Source organism: Fringilla coelebs (assembly GCF_963513975.1).
Source record: "Fringilla coelebs genome assembly, chromosome: 22".
Taxonomy (NCBI): domain Eukaryota; kingdom Metazoa; phylum Chordata; class Aves; order Passeriformes; family Fringillidae; genus Fringilla; species Fringilla coelebs.
Genome location: NC_140048.1, coordinates 8,553,665 through 8,575,391, shown reverse-complemented (window position 1 = coordinate 8,575,391; position 21,727 = coordinate 8,553,665). Strand labels below are relative to the sequence as shown.

The window sequence follows — 21,727 nt, the reverse complement described above, 5'->3', positions numbered from 1 at the left end:
CAAAAACAACTCAGAGATCCTGTCTCTAATTCCTTCCCAGATCCCCCAGGAGTGAATTATCCCAATATCCTGCCTTGATCCCTCAGCTCCTGGTCCCTGCAGTGCCCAGGAGCTCTTTCCATCCGTGTCCCTGGGAGAACTCTGCTCTGCCAGCTGGGGAAGTGCTCAGGGGCTGGGAGGCCTCCAGGAGCAGAATGTGCAGCAGGAACTGGGCAAGGTGTCAGTCCTGCAAGGAAAAGAGGAATTTGGGCTGGCAGGGAGATCTAAATTCCAGCAGGAAATGTTATCTTCCCTTCTGGAGCTGCAAAATGAAATTTAGGAGGGCTGCCAGCCTTCCTCTCTGCTGGATGGTTTGAGCTCTACCTCCAGCTGCAGGTTTGTTCCTTCCACAACGTTTCTGGAGAGCTGAAATTCCTCTGGGGGCCCCTTGACCCTGTCAAATCATGATGTCCCAGGTGGAAATTTTATTGGAATCACTGGAATAATTTGCTGGATCCAATCTGCACTTTGTCAGGCAGATGGAACACCCTGGATCCAGCCCAGGGCCGCAGGAAAATCCCATCCCAGGAGCTCTGCACAACATTCCTGCTCCTGATCCACCTGGGACTGCATCCACCTGTGAATCTCCTGCCAAATCTGCTCTGGGCTGTGCTGAAACAGAAACAAACCAACAAAAACAGGGTGAGAAATGCAGAGTTCAGCTCTGAGCTGAGCCCTCCAGTGCTTCTCCCTCCTGGGGAAATGAGGATATTGACATTTCCCCACTGATAAAAGGAGCTTTGGGGAGGGCTGTGCTTCCAAGTTCTGTGGGAAATGATTTTTGCCAGCCTAGGACAGGGATCAGCTTTTGCCATTGCTCTCCTGATGGATCCACCAGATGGAAAAATGCCTGGTGCAATGATGGCTCAGGAACAGCGATGCAGGTGGTTTTATTTAAAGCAATAACATCAAAGCAAAACCTCTGCTGATTCAGCTCATAAAAATCATTGATGCATAAAATCCAACAGTAATTGTCAAGAAAGAAAAGGGGAAGGGAGGACTGGGAGAACAGAGGAAGGAAAGGCGACCCAACCCCATAAATGCACACGAGACAGTTTAACTCTTCCATGAAGCATTTGCACCCTTGTGTGGGGGGGAAAACAAAAGTGGATGTGGAAAAAATTCTGTGGGAACTGGAGGGAGATGGAATTAAGAAAAGCCATCTCTCTTCCACGTGGTCTGTGTTGGGTGGAAGCTTCTGGTCCAGCCAGCAGCTTGGGAGCATCTTCATTTACAATATTCCTTCCTGAAATCTGAAATCAAATGGAAAGAGGGGTCAGCACCTGGAGAGAGATTTCAAACCATTCAGAGAAGCACAGAAATATGGATTTATTTCTGCAGTCACCCACAAGCCTGATATCAAAAAGCTCCCCCAGGTGAGACAGACTGGGGGGAAATTATTGCCCATTGCAGGAGAAAATGCCAGGAGAATTCCATCAGGGACAGCTCCTGGGCTCTCCCTTCCCTGCCTGGTGTCATTTCAGCCCATTTATTAAATCCTCATTCCCCTGGAGTGAGTCATGGAATCCCAGAGTGGTCACAAGCCCTGCCTGACACTGTCCTACAAGCACAGGCACCACCCTGGGATTAAGCCTGGATCAGCAGGAGCAGCCCCAGGGAGGGAGAGCTCTTTGCATTTCTTGGATGCAGGAACTGCCCATCACCCAGAAATTAATTCCACTCCCAACACCCTCCTCCTGCACTGTGCTTTCTGCCCAAACACCAGGCCAGGACATTTTTGGGCTCCCTCTGAGGTCACAGCAGAGCAGGCAGCGCTCCAGCCCTGCCAAACTTTCTTTTTCCAATCAAGAAAAATTCCAATTTGTGCCTTGCCCAAAGCTTTTAAAAGCCTAATCACTGCTTGCATCTTGTGGCTGTTTGATGAAAGGCTGGGCAGGCAGCTGGCTCCTCATCCCTGCTTTTGCCATGAGGTTTCTCATTCCTTTTTGGCTGTGGCTTGGTCACTCCCTGATGGACTGTTCCCACCAGAAGGTCCCCACAGCCACCAATTAAGGGGAAGAAAGTGCTGATTACCTTTGTCTAAATCAATGTTCTTTGCTGGGAAGCTTCTGGCCTGCTCAGCCTTCTCCTTCAGGATGTTGTTTTTGTAATCTGTGCAAGGGAGGAGCAGAATTCACACAGGCACCAGGGAAAAAAGCAAACAAGAGTTTGGTGAGCAAGGCAGAGGTGATCAGCCCTCCCTTGCTGCACTCCAGGTCTGGCACCTCTGATTTCTAGGAATTATTTGTGGAGTTACTCAGCAGGAGAACAGCTCTGACTTCATTTTAGCCCCTGGCATTTATCAGTTGTGCAAACTTCAGCTCCCTGCTCCTCACAGCTCCTTCCAGCCCTGGATTATCTCCTCAAAGCTCACCTGGAGGTGACTGGTGCAATTATCCTGAGATTTTGCTCTGCTGGGACACACAGAGAAGGATTTTTGCAACCCACCCTCTGCAATTCCTTTCTTTACTTCCAATTTTTGGTTTGCTGGGACCTTTTTGTTCTTGGGACCTGAGGTTTGTCAGCTTTTTCTTTCAAAGGTTGTGCCTTCACTGGGGAGGCAAATAAAGCAATCAGAGGGACAATAATTTCCTGGTTTATCCAGCTGGGGTGAGCTTGGCATCCTGGCAAGGCTTCAGGAACCTCAGGGGGTGCAGACAGGAGCAGCAGTTTTTGAAATGGATTCACTCCAAATGCCAGCCAGAAGCAAGCCCTGATCAATTACTGACACAATAAACTTCAAACCCCAGCAAGGAGCAGCATCCACCTTCAGGAATGCTGGAAATTCCCCAGATCCACCCAATAAATCCCAAAAACACTTTCACAGCCTGAAATGAGCTCCCTTCTCCTCCTCCCTTTCATTTTGCCACCAGGTCCAGAGGATTTGTATTTTCTCTTTTCTATCTCAGATTTTCTTCCCCTCTCTCTCTTTTTATCTGCCCTAATTGCCAGCACAGATCTTGACAGGAGGCCCAAATGTTTCACTGAATTATTTGACATCCAGGGAGGAGAAAATCAGAAAGTTAAACCAAAGTGGCTTCAACAGAAGGTGGAGACAATGAACTCAACCAACCCAGGACTTCTCCTCACCCAATTTGGGTCAAATAAAATCCATCCCCACTTCCAGAGGGTAAAGAATGGCTGAGGTCACTTCCAAATATCCAAGTGCTGTTAGAAATTTCAGATTTCCGTTAGAAATTTCAGATTTCCAGGGATTCTGCCCTGCTTTGGTGGCCAGGGGTACCTACCCAGCCTGATGTCTTCACTTTTGTGTGGGCTCAGATCTGTTGTGTCCACTGTAAATTCTTTAAGATTCACATCCTTCCTGAAAAGGGAATAAAGATGGAAATGATGTTGTCCCATCTTTTAATGACTGGCTGCTTCCACACTTTTCCCCAATAGCTTTTCTAATTATTTAGAGAATTTATTTCATTTTAAAATTTTTTTTCCCCCACTTGTTTGTTCTGATCTTAGAACAAGGGGCAGCCAGTCCTGGAATTTCCTTCTCTTTTCTACTTTAATCCCATAAAATAAGATCTGGAGGAGCCCAGCTCCAGATCTGTGCATTATTCCTTTCCCTCCAGCTCCCAAGGACATCTCACAGAAACTTCATCCCTCAATCACTTCCCAAAGAGTAACAAGAGGAAATTCAACTGCCAAATCAGCCCCACAAACCCTTTTCTCCTTCCACTTCCCCCTCCTAACCAGATTTTCAGCTGGTTTAGGCCCTTAGCTGAGAAGGAAATTTAAATTATTTCACTTAAACGCATTCTAAACCTAATTAATAATATTAAAATTGGTTATACTCACTCTCCATATTTCTTCACGTTGTATTCATAACCTAACCAGGAGGAAAAAGCAGAGTGAGCAGCCACAGCCAGCCCAGACCCATTCCTGGGGTTGGTTTTTGTGTGTGGCACCCAAACCCAGTCCTGTGGTGTCACCCAGAGATCCCAGGGTCCCTTGATGGGATCCCAGAGGGAGAAATCCCACCTGGGAAGGGATTTCCTTCTCTTCTATGGAGCAAATCAGGAGTGGGGCTCAGCCAAAGGATGAACTTGATGACCCTGGAGGTCTTTTCCAACCCAAACAATTCCATAAAATCAAAACCTGGACATTTCTACACCAACCCAGCCCTGCAAATCCTGGGCACCTGAGCTCCCAAGGGTTAAATCCCACCTGGGAAGGGATTTCCTTCTCTTCTATGGAGCAAATCAGGAGTGGGGCTCAGCCAAAGCCTGGGGGTGATGACCCTGGAGGTCTTTTCCAACCCAAACAATTCCATAAAATCAAAACCTTTTCCATAAAATCAAAACCTTTTCCCACCACTCCAGCCCTACAAATCCTCCCACTGGGCAAGGACCTGGGCACCTGAGCTCCCAAGGGTTAAATCCCACCTGGGAAGGGATTTCCTTCTCTTCTATGGAGAAAATCAGGAGTGGGGCTCAGCCAAAGGATGAACTTGATGACCCTGGAGATCTTTTCCACCCAAACAACTCCATGAAATCAAAGTCTGGATTTTCCCACCAGATTTTCCACCAGCCCTGCAAATCCTTGGCACCTGAACTCTCAAGGGTTAAATCCCACCTGGGAAGGGATTTCCTGCTCTTGTATGGAGCAAATCTGGAGTGGGGTTCAGCCAAAGAATGAACTTGATGACCCTGGAGGTCTTTTCCACCCAAACAATTCCATAAAATCAAACCCTGGGCATTTCTACACCAGCCCAACCCTGCAAATCCTGGGCACCTGAACTCTCAAGGGTTAAATCCCACCTGGGAAGGGATTTCCTTCTCTTCTACAGAGCAAATCAGGAGTGGGGTTCACCCAAAGCCTGCACCTGATGACCCTGGAGATCTTTTCCACCCAAACAATTCCATAAAATCAAACCCTGAGCATTTTCCCACCACGCCAGCCCTGCAATCCCCCCAGTGGGCAGTCCCTGGTTTTCCAGGGGGGGATCCCTGCTCCTGGCAGGAATTGCTGGCAGCACAGCTCAGGGTTTGCCCGGGCTCACCTCTGTGCCGGCGCCGGCGGGTGACGAGCGCCACGACGATGAGGAGGACGAGGAAGAGCAGCAGCGTGGCCAGGACGTAGCCCAGCTGCTGGAAGAAGTGCATCCTGCTCTCAGGGATGATGACATTGATGACATTGTGGCCCCTGACCACGTTTGGATCTGAGGGAAGGAGAGCAGGGCAGGAATTCTGAATTCTGAATGAATCAGGGCTCAAATTAGGATTTATCCCAATTCCCAGGGTTCAGCAGGATCCCTTCCCTGGGATCAGCGATTCCTCCCTTCTGGAAGGGAGGAATTCCAGAGCCAAGGCAGCCCCAAACCTTCCAGAGGGTCCCACAAGGCTCCTCTGGGTCCCTTTCAACACAAACTCCAGCCAAGGGTTGTAATTTATGGGGTGGGAAGAGCTTCCAGAGCCAAAACACGAGCTTCCTTTGAAACGAAACAAAATCAATAAAATAAATAAACCCCCCCAAAAAGCAGAGGAAAGCCAAGATTCCATTCCTTCTGAGGATTTCTGTCCCACAGCACAGGCAAGGGGAGCTCCAAACTTCCATGTGGAACTTTTATTTTTTCTCTTTTTTTGGTAGATCTCAAAGAAATAGGTCAATGTTTTCCACATGTGAAGAGGAAGTGACTCCTCTGCTTGCAAGAGTCAGAGGAATGGACAAAGCCAGCCCAGGCTGGAATCCCACAGGACTCTGCTGGGAGAGGGATTTTTCCTTCAAAAATGGAGCTGAAATGCCTCCCTCACCCCTCACAGGGAATTTTCACCAGGCAAGATCAGGATGGAGCCTCCCATTCCTTTGGGAGTTCCCCCTTCCTAATTCCCCAGAGGGATTAAGGGGAAAAGTGGGGGAAATAAAACTTCAAAATAACAATGCCTCAAATATGATAATAATATAATGAAAATGATTAAAAATAGAATAAAAATGATTAAAAATAGAATAAAAATAATTAAAAATATAATAATTAAAATGGAATAAAAATAATAAAATATAATAAAAATAATATAATAAAAATAATAATTATAATATAATATAATATAATATAATATAATATAATATAATATAATATAATATAATATAATATAATATAATATAATATAATATAATATAATATAATATAAACAAAATGATTAAAAATATAATAAAAATAATAAAAATAGAATAACAAAAATGATCCCTCAAAAGGCACAGCCCCCCTCAGCAGATGTGTCCTGACTCTGCTGGCAGTGCTGGGACTGCTTCCAGTTTTTTGGGCAGTTTGTTTGCAGCAGTTAAAAACACCAACCCAGCGAAAATCCAATTAAATCAGGTGAGAGTGGGTTGAAATAAACACTCTGAGACCAGAGCTGATGGTTTGCTAATGCCAGCAGCACTCCTAGAAAATCAAAAAGCTCCAGCAAGGTGCTCTCTGCTGGTGGCCCAGCGCTCCACTCTGGGATTTCCAGTTCTCCCAGGACACAGAGCTGGAAGAGCCACGGCATTCCCACCCTGCCAAGCTCAAAAATATCAGCTCAAACCAAGAAAGCCACTTGCAAAGCTGCAAACAGCACGGGGACAGCTCTGCTCTGTCCCAGCCCTGCTCCACAAGGAGGTGGTGGCACAGCCAGCAGAGGGATTTCTATTCCTGGCTTTTTGCTTTCCCACAGAGCTGGGGTTCAGCTTTAGGGGAAACTGCAAAAACAAAGAGGGGAAGCAGAGATTGGATCGTTTTGGGCAGTGGGATGTGTCCTGTGTGCCAGCTGGGGAAACTGAGGCACGGGGGGACAGCTCAGTGCCCAGGGCAGGGCCAGGGGGGCACAGACCCCTCCCCACCCCACAGCAGAATTTGGGCTGGGGGATGAAGGTTTGTTCTGTAACCAGGATCTGATCTCTGCACATCTCACCTCCACCCACCCCAAATTCACATTTTGACCCCTGCAGAATAAATCCTTAAGTTAAAGCACTTCTTAAACATCCTCTTCCCAAAGTGTCAGATTATTCTGCTGGAAAAGGTGGAGAGCTCCCCACAAACCTGGAAAGGTTTTGCCAAGATTTTAGCAATGTTTCACTCATGAAACACAACAGCTTCTCCAGCCACCTGCTGCAGGGCAAACCCTGAGTAAAAACACTCCTTGAGTAAAGATCCACCACGTTTACACTGAGCAGCACTGAGGCCCTGCCCCACAGGGATGAAATTCCTGTCTGGGGATGGAGCTCAGAGCAAGGCTGGAAAAAAAAGCTGAGGAAAAAAAAATTGAGGTCTCTGTGACTTGAGAAAGCCAATTTTTACAGGAGAATAAACCTATTGAAAAATGGATGAAGAGAATCAAAATTCTGTATTAAACAGCCAATAAATATTAAAAACACAATGAATATTTTAAAGTGTTAATAAAGAGCTACACCCAAAAGACTTAAAAAAAAATAAAATAAATCAAACTTGGGATTTTTGTTTCCTTTTTCTGCCTGAACGAAGTTGTGATGGTTTTGAGTTTGGACAGGCTGAGAGATGATAGCTCAGTGCAGTGGAAAATATGAAAATTGGTTTAAAAAAGAAAAGCTGAAGGGTGGAGGAAAATTCCTGGTGGTTGATTCTGCATGGTCTGGCACCTTGCACAGCCCAAACATCCGTGCAAAGGGGAGAGAGAAACTCTGCTGGGAAGAGTTTGACAGCAAAGGCAGGGATGCATCAGCCCCCTGCCCACACCCCCATACCAGCATGGAGGAGAGAGAGCCAATAAAAAGGGAAAAAAATACCAAAATAAATTAAAAATACAAAATATAAAAATACAAAGCGAAGCCAGCTGGTTTGCCAGCAGTGCAGGGCAGTAAGGAAAGGGGATGGGTCAGAAAAGCAAAATAAATCCTGTGGCAGTCCTGGGTTAGAAAGCCACAAAATGAAGAACCTGTGACTCTGCTGAGCTGGGGCTGCTTGCTCTTGTAAATCTCACAGCCCCTGATGTTTGTCTGAGCAATAAATCATTCTCAGTATGATGGTGGTCCCATTCTAGAACCCTGGGGCTGAGAAATTTAAACTTTCTGTACAGAAATTCAAAGTGTCTGTACAGACAGACTCTGACCCCAGGAGAGCCCTGCACTGACCTGGGGCTGTGGAGAAGCTTCCAGAATGGAATGATGGAACTGGGATTGTGGGTGTGGGGTTGGTTAGAAGTGTGGGATGTCACAGGGTGGAGAACTGAGAGTTTGGGGTTTCAGAATATAGAAATAAATATGAAGCAAGGTGGAGGCATCACAGGAGGCACCGTGATGTTCACCACCCTCAGTTTTCCCACCTCTGCAGGGTCACTCACCTGAGGCAGGGACTGTGATGTGCCTGGTGACATTCACCACCCTCAGTGCCCATCCTTACAATGACACCACTCACCTGCAGCAGGGACCATGATTGTCACCACCCTCAGTGCCCATCTCTAAGGGACACCACTCACCTGCAGCAGAGCTCTGATGTTCACCACCCTCAGTTTTCCCACCTCTACATGGACACTCCCCTGCAGCAGGGACTGTGACATTCACCACCCTCAGTGCCCATCCCTACAATGACACCACTCACCTGAACAGGGACTTTGATTTTCACCACCCTCAGTGCCCATCTCTACAGGGACACTCACCTGCAGCAGGGACTGTGACATTCACCACCCTCAGTGCCCACCCTTACAATGACACCACTCACCTGTGGCAGGGACCATGATTGTCACCACCCTCAGTGCCCATCTCTAAGGGTCACTCACCTGCAGCAGGGACTCTGATGTACCTGGTGACATTCACCACCCTCAGTGCCCATCCTTACGATGACACCACTCACCTGCAGCAGGAACTCTGATGTTCACCACCCTCAGTTTTCCCACCTCTACAGGGTCACTCACCTGAGGCAGGGACTGTGACATTCACCACCTTCAGTGCCCATCCTTACAATGACACCACTCACCTGCAGCAGGGACCACGCTGTGCCTGGTGACATTTACCACCCTCGGTGCCCCATCTCTCACTCACCTGCAGCAGGCACCGTGATTTTCACCACCCTCAGTGCCCATCCCTACAATGACACCACTCACCTGTGGCAGGCACCGTGATGTGCCTGGTGACATTCACCACCCTCAGTGCCCATCCTTACAATGACACCACTCACCTGTGGCAGGGACCATGATGTTCACCACCTTTCAGTGCCCACCCTTACAATGACACCCCTCACCTGCAGCAGGCACGGTGACATTCACCACCCTCGGTGCCCATCTCTAAAGGACACTGACACCCACCTGCAGCAGGGACCATGATTGTCACCCCCCTCAGTGCCCATCTCCAGGGGACACTGACACCCACCTGCGGCAGGCACGGTGACATTCACCACCCTCAGTGCCCATCTCTAGGGGACACTGACACCCACCTGCAGCAGGTACGGTGACATTCACCACCCTCAGTACCCATCTCTGAGGGTCACTGACACCCACCTGCGGCAGGCACGGTGACATTCACCACCCTGCCGTCCCTGCGCGGCTCGCTGACGGCCAGGTGGTAGATCCTGCGTTCGTGCAGCCCGCAGTAGTGGTGGTGCAGGTGGCACGAGTAGGTGCCCTCGTCGGCGCTCTCCAGGCGGGAGATGCGCAGCGAGAAGTCCCCGAGGGCGAAGGCGCCGCGGCTCACGTTCATCTTCTGCCGCAGGAACTGGGGCCCGTAGGAGCGGCGCTCACCGGAGGCGTACAGATCCACCAGGCGGTCCGCCCGGTCCTGCGGCACCCCGGGCGGCTGCCGGTCCCAGTGCACCACCTGCTGCTCCTCCTCGCTGTGCCGCTCCGTCCAGATGTGCTGCCGGTTGATGCAGGGCAGCGTCACCGCGCTGCCCTCCGGGGCCACCAGCACCGGCTTCTCGCCGTCCCAGTACTCGCTGGGCTCCTCGCCTGTGGGGGGACGCGGATGGGAATGGGATGGGGTAGAGGAGGGGAAAAGGAAATCTGGGGGGTGTGGGGAGGAAAGCACACTGCAACCTGGGAAAGTCTGGGAGAGGAAAGCACACTTCAACCTGGGAAAGTCTGGGAGATGGGGAGAGGAAAACACACTTCAACCTGGGAAAGTCTGGGAGAGGAAAACTCACTTCAACTTGAAAAATCTGGGAGAGGAAAACACACTTCAACCTGGGAAAATCTGGGAGAGGAAAACTCACTTCAACTTGAAAAATCTGGGAGAAGAAAACTCACTTCAACCTGGGAAAATCTGGGAGAGGAAAACACACTTCAACCTGGGAAAGTCTGGGATATAGGGAGAGGAAAACTCACTCCAACCTGGGAAAGTCTGGAAGAGGAAAACTCACTTCAACCTGGAAGAATCTGGGAGGGGAAAACTCACTTCAACCTGGGAAAGTCTGGGATATAGGGAGAGGAAAAATCACTTCAACCTGGGAAAATCTGGGAGAGGAAAACTCACTTCAACCTGGAAGAATCTGGGAGGTGGGGAGGGGAAAACACACTTCAACCTGAGCAGCAGCTTCTGGAAAATATTTGGAGTGATGCCTTCTGAAAGCTGGTCTAGAACAGGGGCTGGGCAGAGTTAGAGAATAAAGCAGGGATTTATGAAAAGAATGGATCCACCTTGGGCAGCACGAGGGCCCAGCCAGGGCTGTACCCAAGATGAACCAAAATGGTCCCAAAATGGTCCCAAAGTGAACCCAAGATGAACCAAAATGGTCCCAAAATGAACCAGAATGGTCCCAAAATGAACCCAGGATGAACCAAAATGGTCCCAAAATGCACGACTGCTCACGGGGTCTGACACTTTCACAAGTTAAAAATCTTCAAAGTGCCACATGGCACAGCCTGGACGTGCACTAACATTAACAACCCTGGCTTTTTCACATTTATTTCACCAGTTAATAAAAAACAACACCTTTATCCTCCAAGATCCTTGTCCATTTCATGCAGCAAGGCCACTTTCTCCCCCTTCTAACTCCGAGTTCATCTCCTGCTTCAGAGAGCAGGAAGCAAATTCCCTCCACAGGCTAAGAATGGAACGAGGATCTTCATCCCAATCCTCGGAGCAGGAAATGCTTTCCTACCCACAAAGGCCCTAATTACTGGAGGAGCTGAAGCAGCTCTGCTGAGTTTGGCTCTTGAAGAGGAACAACAGGAGAAGCCAGAGCACAGAGGAGCAGACTGGGGCTCTCAGGGTGATTTTATTGCTCTGTGAGAGCAGAGAGGAGATGCACTTCCACCCCAGCAGCTCCTCTGTGACACCCAGAGGTTTAAATGGATTTTTAAGGGGTGTCTGTGTGGATGGGGGGGACTCCCTGCAGCTGCCAACAGCTGGATTTTAGAGCTGGGCTTTTAGAGCTGTGATTTTAGAGCTGGGCTTTTAGAGCTGCGATTTTAGAGCTGTGATTTTAGAGCTGGGTTTAAGGTGTGGTGGGGTTTAAGTACAGGCTGGTCAGGGCAAGCTCAGCAGCCAGAGCACAGGCAGGTCCTTGGGGCTGAGCTGAGGGGGGGGATTGTCACCAGGGGGGGATTGTTGTCACCAGGGTGGGGGGATTGTCACCAGGGGGAAAATGTCACCGGGGAGGGATTGTCACCAGGGGGATTATTGTCACCAGGTGGGGTTTGTCACCAGGGTGGGGGGATTATTGTCACCAGGGTGGGGGGATTATTGTCACCAGGAATGGGGATTGTCACCAGGAATGGGGGGATTATTGTCACCAGGTGAGGATTGTCACCAGGGTGGGGGGATTGTTGTCACCAGGGGGAAAATGTCACCGGGGGGGATTATTGTCACCAGGGTGGGGGGATTGTCACTGGGGGGGGATTGTCACCAGGGTGGGGGGATTGTCACCAGGGTGGGGGGATTGTCATCAGGGCTGGATTGTCACCAGGGCTGGATTGTCACCAGGGCTGGATTGTCAGCGGGGTGCAGGGGGATGTCACCAGGGTGGGGGGATTGTCACCAGGGTGGGGGGATTATTGTCACCAGGTGAGGATTATTGTCACCAGGTGGGGATTATTGTCACCAGGTAGGGATTATTGTCACCAGGGATGTGCTGCTGCTGCTGCAGCAGGGACAGTTTGGTAACGCCCAAGAGCACACACCGAGCTGAGCGAGCCCCAGGCACCAGGAAAATGAGAATTTTGTAAACAAACCCTCTGAAACTCAGGGCAGCGGGCAGCAAGCAGCACAGAGCAGCACACAGAGGTTTTCCTGCTGCTTGCCACAGCCTCCTGTGGCCCCTGTGAAACCAGAGCTGTCCCCACACCCACCTCTCTTGGCAACCACCAGCTGGACCTTCACAGTCTCGTACAAGTGGCAGTAGTGGTGGTGGAGGTTACAGGAATAGGTGCCTGCATCACTCTCTGCCACACCTGTGGAGCAGCAAAGAGAGAGGAATTCAAGGATTTTTACTGAGACAATCATGATTTGTGTCATTTGCAGAGAGGAATTCAGGGGTTTTTAGTGAGATAATGATGATTTGTGTCATTTGCAGAGAGGAATTCAGGGGTTTATACTGAGGCAATGATTATTTGTGTCTTTTGCAGTTTCTCAAATCTTTGTCTGGATGTAGAGAACTTCATTCTAAGCCATCCTTACCACCAGGGTGGGTTAAGCAGAGACAAATCATCCAATATGATGATTTGTTCACCTAATGAAGTAATTTGTTCAGTTGAGCAGAATTTTGTGTATTTCCTGCGAGTAGAAATGTGTGTGTTTCTGCTGACAGGTGGAAAGAGGAAGCTGGTCTGGGTTTAGCTGAGAGCAGGCACAGGAACAACAACCACGGAGTGTTTGTAGCTGGGATTGGGCTCATGGGGTTGTTTCTAATTAATGTTTCTAATTAATGGCCAAGCACAGTCCGGCTGTCCAGACTGTCTGGTCTGTCTGAACCTTTGTTATTGATTCCTTTTCTATTCTCACCCAGCCTTCTGATGAAATCCTTCCTTCTATTCTTTCAGTATCGTTTTTAATATAATATATACAATAAAATAATCAATCAGCCTTCTGAGCATGGAGTCAGCTGCATCATTCTCCCTCTCCAACGTCAGAGTCGTCTTTGATTTACAATAAGGCATGAGGATGCTGGTTGTAGGAGATCATCAAGCTGGAGATCATCAAGCCCAACCCATACCCTAACACCCCAACTAAACCCCAAATCCATCCCCCAAAAACCACGCTGTGAACCCCCCATTCCCACCAAACCCCCCGAGGCGGAAAAATCCTCCTCACCTCTGATCACCAGCGAGAAATTCCCGTCTGCAAAGGCATTCTCAGGCATGAGGATCCTGCCCTGGTTGTAGGAGCTGTAGACACGCTGGTCCCCAGCCGAGTACATGTCACAGAGCCTCTCCATCCTGCTGTCCCCGAGGGAGGAGCTGAGCAGGTCCCAGTGCACCACGCGCTGCCGGTCGTTCAGGCGGTCCTGGGTCCACACCATGCGGTGGCTCCTGCAGGGCAGCACGGCCTGGGAGCCCAGGGCTGCACTGATGTTCAGCACTGACACCACCACGCTGGCTGGGTTGGAGGCATCGGCTGGGACTGCAAAACCAGCACAAAAAACAAGTTGTAGGGTTATGGAAATAATGGGGTGTGGAGGAGGGGCTGGAATCTCTGCGCGCTTTTAATTCTGGTTTTGAGACCAACACAGGGCACTGCCATGGAGAATCAAAGAATCCTGAGCTGGAAGGGACCCAGGAATCACTGATCCAATCTTATCCCTGCACAGACACCCCAACAATCCCACCCTGTGCATCCCTGAGGGTGCCATCCTGGAGCTCCTGGACCATTCCCAGGTCCACACCATGCGGTGGCTCCTGCAGGGCAGCACGGCCTGGGAGCCCAGGGCTGCACTGATGTTCAGCACTGACACCACCACGCTGGCTGGGTTGGAGGCATCAGCTGGGACTGCAAAAGCAGCACAAAAAAAGAGTTCTGGGTTCTGGAGTTAATGGGGTGTAAAGGAGGGGCTGGAATCTCTGTGCGCTTTTGATTCTGGTTTTGAGACCAGCACGGGGCACTGCCATGGAGAATCAAAGAATCCTGAGCTGGAAGGGACCCAGGAATCACTGATCCAATCTTATCCCTGCACAGACACCCCAACAATCCCACCCTGTGCATCCCTGAGGGTGCCATCCTGGAGCTCTTGGGGCTGGGGGAGCTCCTGGACCATTCCCAGGTCCACACCATGCGGTGGCTCCTGCAGGGCAGCACGGCCTGGGAGCCCAGAGCTGCACTGATGTTCAGCACTGACACCACCACGCTGGCTGGGTTGGAGGCATCGGCTGGGACTGCAAAAACCAGCACAAAAAAAGAGTTGTAGGGTTATGGAGGCGATGGGGTGTGGAGGAGATGCTGCAATCTCTGTGTGCTTTTAATTCTGGTTTTGAGACCAGCATGGGGCACTGCCATGGAGAATCAAAGAGTCCTGAGCTGGAAGAGACCCAGGAATCACTGATCCAACCTTATCCCTGCACAGACACCCCAACAATCCCACCCTGTGCATCCCTGAGGGTGCCATCCTGGAGCTCTTGGACCATTCCCAGGTCCACACCATGCGGTGGCTCCTGCAGGGCAGCACGGCCTGGGAGCCCAGAGCTGCACTGATGTTCAGCACTGACACCACCACGCTGGCTGGGTTGGAGGCATCAGCTGGGACTGCAAAAGCAGCACAAAAAAAGAGTTGTAGGGTTATGGAAATAATGGGGTGTGAAGGAGGGGCTGGAATCTCTGTGCGCTTTTAATTCTGGTTTTGAGACCAACATAGGGCAATGTCATGGAGAATCCTGAGCTGGAAGGGACCCAGGAATCACTGATCCAATCTTATCCCTGCACAGACACCCCAACAGCCCCACCCTGTGCACCCCTGAGAGCTCTTGGGGCTGGGACCATTCCCAGGGGAGCCTGCTCAGCACTGACACCACCACGCTGGCTGGGTTGGAGGCATCGGCTGGGACTGCAAAAGCAGCACAAAAAAAGAGTTCTGGGTTCTGGAGTCAATGGGGTGTGGAGGAGGGGCTGGAATCTCTGCAGGAGCGATGTCAGGGAGAATCCTGAGCTGGAAGGGACCCTGGAATCACTGATCCAACCTTAACCCTGCACAGGCACCCCAAAATCCCACTCTGTGCACCCCTGAGAGGGATCCAACGCTCCTGGAGCTCTTGGGGCTGGGACCATTCCCTGGGCAGTCTGGGCAGTGCCCCCTCGGGGGGAAGGACCTTTCCCTAATAAATAAAACCCCAAACCACAGATCTGATTCGTGTCTGTGATCAGGATTGCACACCTGAGCTGTCCTGCCCACCCTCCCAGCCCTGAGCAGGTTCAGGGCAGGTTTGGGGACAGCAGTGCAGGGATGCCTGACCCACAGGAGTCAGGAATGTGCACACCATGGGATCAGGGCTCTCTCACTCCCCCCACAATCACACAGCCTGGCAGATCTCCAGAGGTGCCACTCACCTGAATAGGAGCACACAGAACCTGTCAAAGAGAAAATAAAGAGTATCACTGACAAGAAAAGGATAAAAAAAGCTGCAGACACACTCCAAGGCAGCAGCCACCTCTGCTTTGCTCCATCCATTCCCCCTTCCCTGCTAATGCTGGTGTTTGCAGCTGGAGGTTTTTATCCATTTCCCACTCTCTGTCTGCACAGTGAATTCTGTGATGCTCTGGGTGCAGCAGCTCTCTCCAGCTCACACAACTCAGATCCAGATCTTTGCCAGAGATGAACCAATTCCTCTGATTCTGCATTTCTCTGCTCCAGCCCCTCCTGCTCCCCGTGTGGGAGGGCTCCAGGAGGTCCCCTGGCATCAGGAATCCCCACAGATTCCCAACACAACACCCCCATTCATCTCTGCACCCAGCCAAAGCCATCAAAATCATTGGAGGTTTTGTCCTGCTAATGTCACAGGCACAAAGTCCTCCAGACAAAGACTGTATTTTTGGTTTTTAATTTATTTTTTTTAGCCTTGGAATTTCTGAATTTCAAATTCAACTCCAGGCTGGGGGTATTTTAGCACACCCCAAAGTGCTGAGAATTAATTTGGTTTCCTCCTCTTTTTCCATCACAAAGCACTGGGCAGCAGAGAACAAAAACGAGCAAGGCCCTTCAAACAGGAGGGTTTTTCCCTTACATTTAAAATCTCAGCATCCCAAAGTGCCAATCCAACCTTGGACAAGGTCTGTGCTCTCTGCATGTAAGAAAGAGACACCACAATTCCATCATTTGATTGTCCTGATATGCTGCAAATCGTGTCAGCTGCAAGCCAGGACTCAGATTTGCCTTAGAAAAACAAAAGAATGGTTTAAAAAATCGCTTCCACAGCATCAAGTCAGCCAGGAAAAAATCGGTGTCACTTGTGACAGGCCACCAGCTGAGGTGGCACTGTGTCCTTGTGGCTTGCCCCGGGGCCAGGGGACAATGTCGTGACATGAACGGCGATTTGGGAGCTGGGGACGGTGCCTGAGGCTGCCTCCAGAGCCCTGCCCGGACAACAAATGGATGTGGTGGGACAGAAACATCCTCTGCTGGCTCAGGAGGGGAGTGAAGGCGTTTCTGCTCTCCTTGGCTAATGGCAAAAACACGGAGCAGCGTCGAATTAACGCAAAATTCAGGAATGCAGCGCTGGAAATCCAGCGAGGGACAAAAGCTCTGAGCTGTCACCAGCACCTTTTGGGAGCCCTGCACCTCCCACCTGCCAGGCCAGGGCTTTTCCTTTCCCTTCCCCTTTTTCCTTTCCTTTCCCCTTTTTCCTTTCCATTTTGCTTTCCTTTCCCCCTTCTCCTTTCCTCTTTTTCCTTTTTCCTTTCCCCTTTCTCCTTTCCTTTCCCCTTTTTCCCTTCCCCTTTTTCCCTTCCCCTTTTTCCTTTCCCATTCTTCCTTCCCATTTTTTCCTTTTTCCTTTCCCCTTTTTTCCTTTTTCCTTTCCCCTTTTTTCCTTTTTCCTTTCCCCTTTTTTCCTTTCCCATTTTCCTTTTTTTCCTTTCCCCTTTTTCCTTTTTTTCCTTTCCCCTTTTTCCTTTTTTTCCTTTCCCCTTTTTCCTTTTTTTCCTTTCCCCTTTTTCCTTTTTTTCCTTTCCCCTTTTTCCTTCTTTTCCTTTCCCCTTTTTCCTTTTTTTCCTTTCCCCTTTTTCCTTCTTTTCCTTTCCCCTTTTTCCTTCTTTTCCTTTCCCCTTTTTCCTTCTTTTCCTTTCCCCTTTTTCCTTCTTTTCCTTTCCCCTTTTTCCTTTCCCCTTTTTCCTTTCCCCTTTCCCCTTCCCAGGTGGAGCTGCTGGAGCCTGGGCAGCATTTCCAAGCACATCTCTCTGTGCAAACAGGGCTTGCCTGGGATGGAACCTCTCAGACCAGACAAGTTGATGTCTCCTGGTTTCCTCTCCACCCTTAAAACCTCAGCCAGGACCAGGGCAGGAATGCTGCTGCTTCCTCAAAAAGCCATTCCATTTCCAACGGCATTTTCTGCCTTTTCAAAGGGATTTTGAGCAGATTTAAAGGACAGCCCACTCCAGGTGACAGCAGGGATTTTGGTGAGTCAGGTGTAAAACCAAAACTTCCTGCTCCTGGTGACAGCTCTGCCCTCTGTCCCCACAGACCTCCAGGAGCTGGAGCTTCTGAACCTTCAGAGCTGCCAACACAACTGTGGCTTTTGTTCCAGAATTTCGAGTTCCATGGGATGGAGAATCACTCTGTCCCCTCTGGGTGATGTAACCACAAAAAAAACCCAGAACAAAACAAAAAAAAAGTCCAACAAAAAGCCACCACCAAAAGCCAATTCTGAGCTGTCCCCTGACACGTTCTGTGCTGGCTCAGCAGCATCCCAGAGACACTCTGTGCTCCCACAGCAGAGGAAGAGGAAAAGCAGCCTGGAAAACGATTTCTTAATCGCTTCTAAAAGGCAGAGCCAGCTCTTACTTCTGGAATCCCATCCATTTTTCATGTGAAGAATTAAACCACCAAAAAAAAAAAACAAACCAAAACAAAAAGAAACCCAAAAAACAAAAAAACTGTGGGCAAACTAGGAGCCAAAGGCTGGGGCTGTGAGAGATGTGTGACACGCTCTGCAGGCAGCGTCCCTGGAGCAGGACAAGGACAGAAGATTGTCCCCAAGATTGTCCCCTGAGCTCTGCCTGGGGCTGAACTCCCTGCTGGGACCCAGGAGGTGCTGATGGAACCTCTGGGCTCCTCTTTCCCCTCATTTCCCCAGACTCCCCTCTGCCTGTGGGGTTCCAGGGGCTCTGCGGGGCCGTTGCACAATTCCAGAAAAGCAGCGGCGGTGCCACCAGGCTGTCCCCAAACCCTCCGGGGACAGACAGCGGCTCCATCCTGACTCTTTGGGGGGCTGAGAGGCCCTGAAGGCTCCTGGGGCAGCAGGGACAGAAATGAGCTTTCCATGGGGTTTTTTTAAAGCCACTGGGCACATCTGGAAGAGGGAGGTGGCGAGCAAAGAGCTGATCCCAAACTGCTCCCACTCCAGCCTGCAAGACTCAGCTTTTCAGCAAAACCCAATTTCCCTTCCAAGCCAGGCTTTGAACTGGGATTTTTCTCTAAATCTCTGTGTTGTTTATTTTTTTAAAGGCTTCCTGGGACAGCTTTCCCAGCAGCAGGCTCTCCCACTTTCCCAGCAGGATGGCAGAGCCCTCCGACACCCAGGGAGCCCCAAGAATTCCTGCCCTCCCTGCAGGTGGGAACATGCAGAGAGCAGGAATGTGCTGCCTCTGCAGGAAGGAAAACCCTCCTCTGTGTGTGTGTGTGCAAGGGCTGGGCACAGCCAGGATCCCTCAGAGAGCTGCCCCAGCTTTTCCTGGGATTTCAGCAGCGCTCTGGAGAGCCTCCCCTGCCCTGCGAGCTCCCCCCTGGCTGCAGACCCACCTTGGGATGGGTTTGCAGAGCCACCCCAAACAGGGAGCTGAGCCATGGACCCTTGAGGGAGTGGATCCTGAGCAGGAGGGGGCACAGATTCCCTCACAGCACACATTTCACATTTCCCCCCTCCCCATGCTCATTTTTGAGTTATAACCTGATTTGGGTGGGCTCGAACATCAGAGCGTGTACCTGTGATATTTTAGAAAAACCCTTTCTTTGGGGTTTTTCCTCTTGAAAAACTGAGAGGCCTCAGGAATGAAATGTGAACAATGATTGTCTGCTGCTGTGGGATGCAACAGGTGGAGCTGGGATTGGGCTCATGGGGTTGTTTCTAATTAATGTTTCTAATTAATGGCCAAGCACAGAGAGCCCAGAGTGTCTCGGTCAGTCTGAACCTTTGTTATTGATTCCTTTTCTATTCTCACCCAGCCTTCTGATGAAATCCTTCCTTCTATTCATTTAGCACAGTTTTTAATATAATATCTATCATAAAATAACCAACCAAGCCTTCTGAACACAGAGCCAGCTTTCTCCTCCCTTCCCTCCTCCTGGGATCGCCGTCCCAAGAGCGGATCCAGGTCAGTCCCAGACGCACCTGGAGCTCTGTCAGAGATCATCCCTGCCCAGGTGGGCCCTGTGGCTCTGCAGCAGCCCAACCTGCTCTTCCTGCCCTGGCTGCTCTGCCAAAGCTCCCTGGGACTCACTGGACTGGTTGGAGCCTCTGGAGCACTCAGCTGTGGGCTCTCCTCCTCCTCCTCCTCCTCCTCCTCCTATTTCTGAGCCACTTCAAGCCCTGGGACTGATGCCCAGCCTCGCCTTGGGGCATTGCAAACACCAAAGTGGATTAAGGAGGCACCAAATGAGCTCCTCACCCTGCTCCACCTCAGGGCTGGGGGGCTCAGGGGTCAGCCACAGCCTCTGGAAAGGGCTGGGAAGAGCAGGGGGTCACCAGTCCCCAAAAAACTTCTCACTTCCCACTCCTTTCTTGCACATTGCTACCCAAAAAATGAACTCTGTGTGTGTCTTTATGCTGACAAGAGGAAAAGAAACCCAAAAATCTTTTTTTTCCCTTGCTCTGAACCCTCTCACATCCCCCCCCAAGCTGTTTCTGCTTCTTCAAACATAAAAAAATAACTTTAAATCCTGTAAATCTGACTCTGAAAGCTTTGCTGTACTCACAGCCAAGCTTATTGGGTTTGAATTTGCTGATAGGGAAAAAAAACTGCACAAACATGCTGAACAGAGCTCCAACAACCTCAAACATTTTTTCCATTCTCTGCCCAAAAAGCAGAGAGGAAAAACCTCCGACTCCCTCCCCTCCCCAGACGAAAACAGAGCAAATTTAGGAGTCTGAACAAAACCTTACAAAGATAACGCTTCCAAATCTGGTAGCCAACCCCCCCAGCTGAAATAAAAGCGAATTTCACCCCAGCAACAGCTCAGAGCTTACTTTGCTGAAGCAGAATCTGCCACAAGAGGAGTTTCACAAGCTGCTCCATTTCTTTCCTCGGCTCCTCGGAGTTTTCGTCTCTCTGGAAAAACAAGCCGAAAACTTTCTTTTTTTTTTTGGTTTTTTTTTGGTTTTTTCCTCCTTTAACTTTCTTTTCTGTCACTGTAAAACGCTATGACCTCATCAATTTGCATCCCCAGGGCTGAGGAGAGCAGCTCAGAGCGTGCAGGGTCACTGCACCTCCTTCCCCTCCCTGACACTTTCTGCAGATCCCTCTGCTCCTTCCCCTCCCTCTGGCACCTCCCGAGCCCTCCCTCACTCTGACATCAAACTTGGTCCCACAAAACAAATCTTTCTCCCTCCCCCTAGGGATGGAAGCAATTTTCCTGGTGCTTTACTTGATCCAGCTGTTCCTGCCTTTGTCTGACGCTCCTCCAGACTGGATTTATTCTGTTTTGATCTCCTCATATGGTTTTACTTCCAGCTCCAGTCTCCAAAGACAACCCAGAAAACAATATTTACCCTGTCCTGTGATTTGTAAGCAAGGGCTGGGTATTTACAGGAAAATTAAAAGTCAGGAAATTGAGTATAAAATAGGAAATAAAGTAGCTGCTGCTAGGATATTAAAAGTAAAATTATATATTAGAGGAAAAGGAAAATAGGGCCAATTTTTCTGTTTTTTCACATTCTGTTGTCAGGTTATTGTTGCTCATGGTTAACACCATTTAGTGGGTTGGATTTGCTGGATTTTACAATTCAATCAAATTAATCAAGTGACAAAAGGGAATTAAAACTCACTGTCCTTAAATATCTGTGGGACTCCATTAGAGAACTTAAAAACACAAGTCAGGGGATCCATGAGCACAAACTCAATGGCCACACTTGAATTTTTCCTTCTGACATTTTACTGTCTCTCTACTCCACCAGAAAATAGATTCCCTCTACCCCAGAGGGGGAAGAGTTTCAGGAAAGAGGAGAGAATTTAATTATAATTATAACAGCCCCCTAAATAAACATTTAAATAATTACACACTGCAACAAGGGGAACTTTGGGAGATCAGAACTTCAGCCAGTCCAGGATCCTGTCTGCAGCATCAGACAGAACCAGACACTTCCAACCAAATTCCAAGAAACTGAAGTTATTGTTATTATTAGATAATATGAACATGAAAAAAATTTTAAATAAAAAGAAGCCTGCTGTTAACTCCACACTGTCCAAGACAGATGCAGAGGAGGGGTTTGTTTGTAGGGAAAAATCCTAAAATAATCTTTCAGAAATTTTCACAAAAATTTCCCTGGAAAGTCCAACTGTGCCATTTCTACCAAGTGAGGAGATTTGGGGGTGATGGGATGGGGCAGCCCCTCCCTCCACATTCCCACCCTCAGCACCTGGGTGGGAACAAACCCAG

General features: G+C 49.6%; 1 protein-coding gene across 1 annotated transcript; it reads right to left on the bottom strand.

The window, feature by feature from the left end:
- Positions 1 to 993: 993 nt before the first annotated feature.
- Positions 994 to 20,591, bottom strand: MXRA8 (matrix remodeling associated 8). The gene is made up of 11 exons (XM_084220185.1): positions 20,498 to 20,591; positions 20,319 to 20,400; positions 15,469 to 15,489; positions 13,246 to 13,554; positions 12,285 to 12,386; positions 9,498 to 9,944; positions 5,054 to 5,212; positions 3,850 to 3,880; positions 3,288 to 3,364; positions 2,074 to 2,151; positions 994 to 1,292 (listed from the first exon to the last, which is right to left on the bottom strand). The coding sequence occupies exons 1-11, from the start codon at positions 20,510 to 20,512 to the stop codon at positions 1,267 to 1,269; spliced, it is 1,347 nt and encodes a 448-aa protein (XP_084076311.1). The 5' UTR covers positions 20,513 to 20,591; the 3' UTR covers positions 994 to 1,266.
- Between the last annotated feature and the right edge of the window lie 1,136 nt (positions 20,592 to 21,727).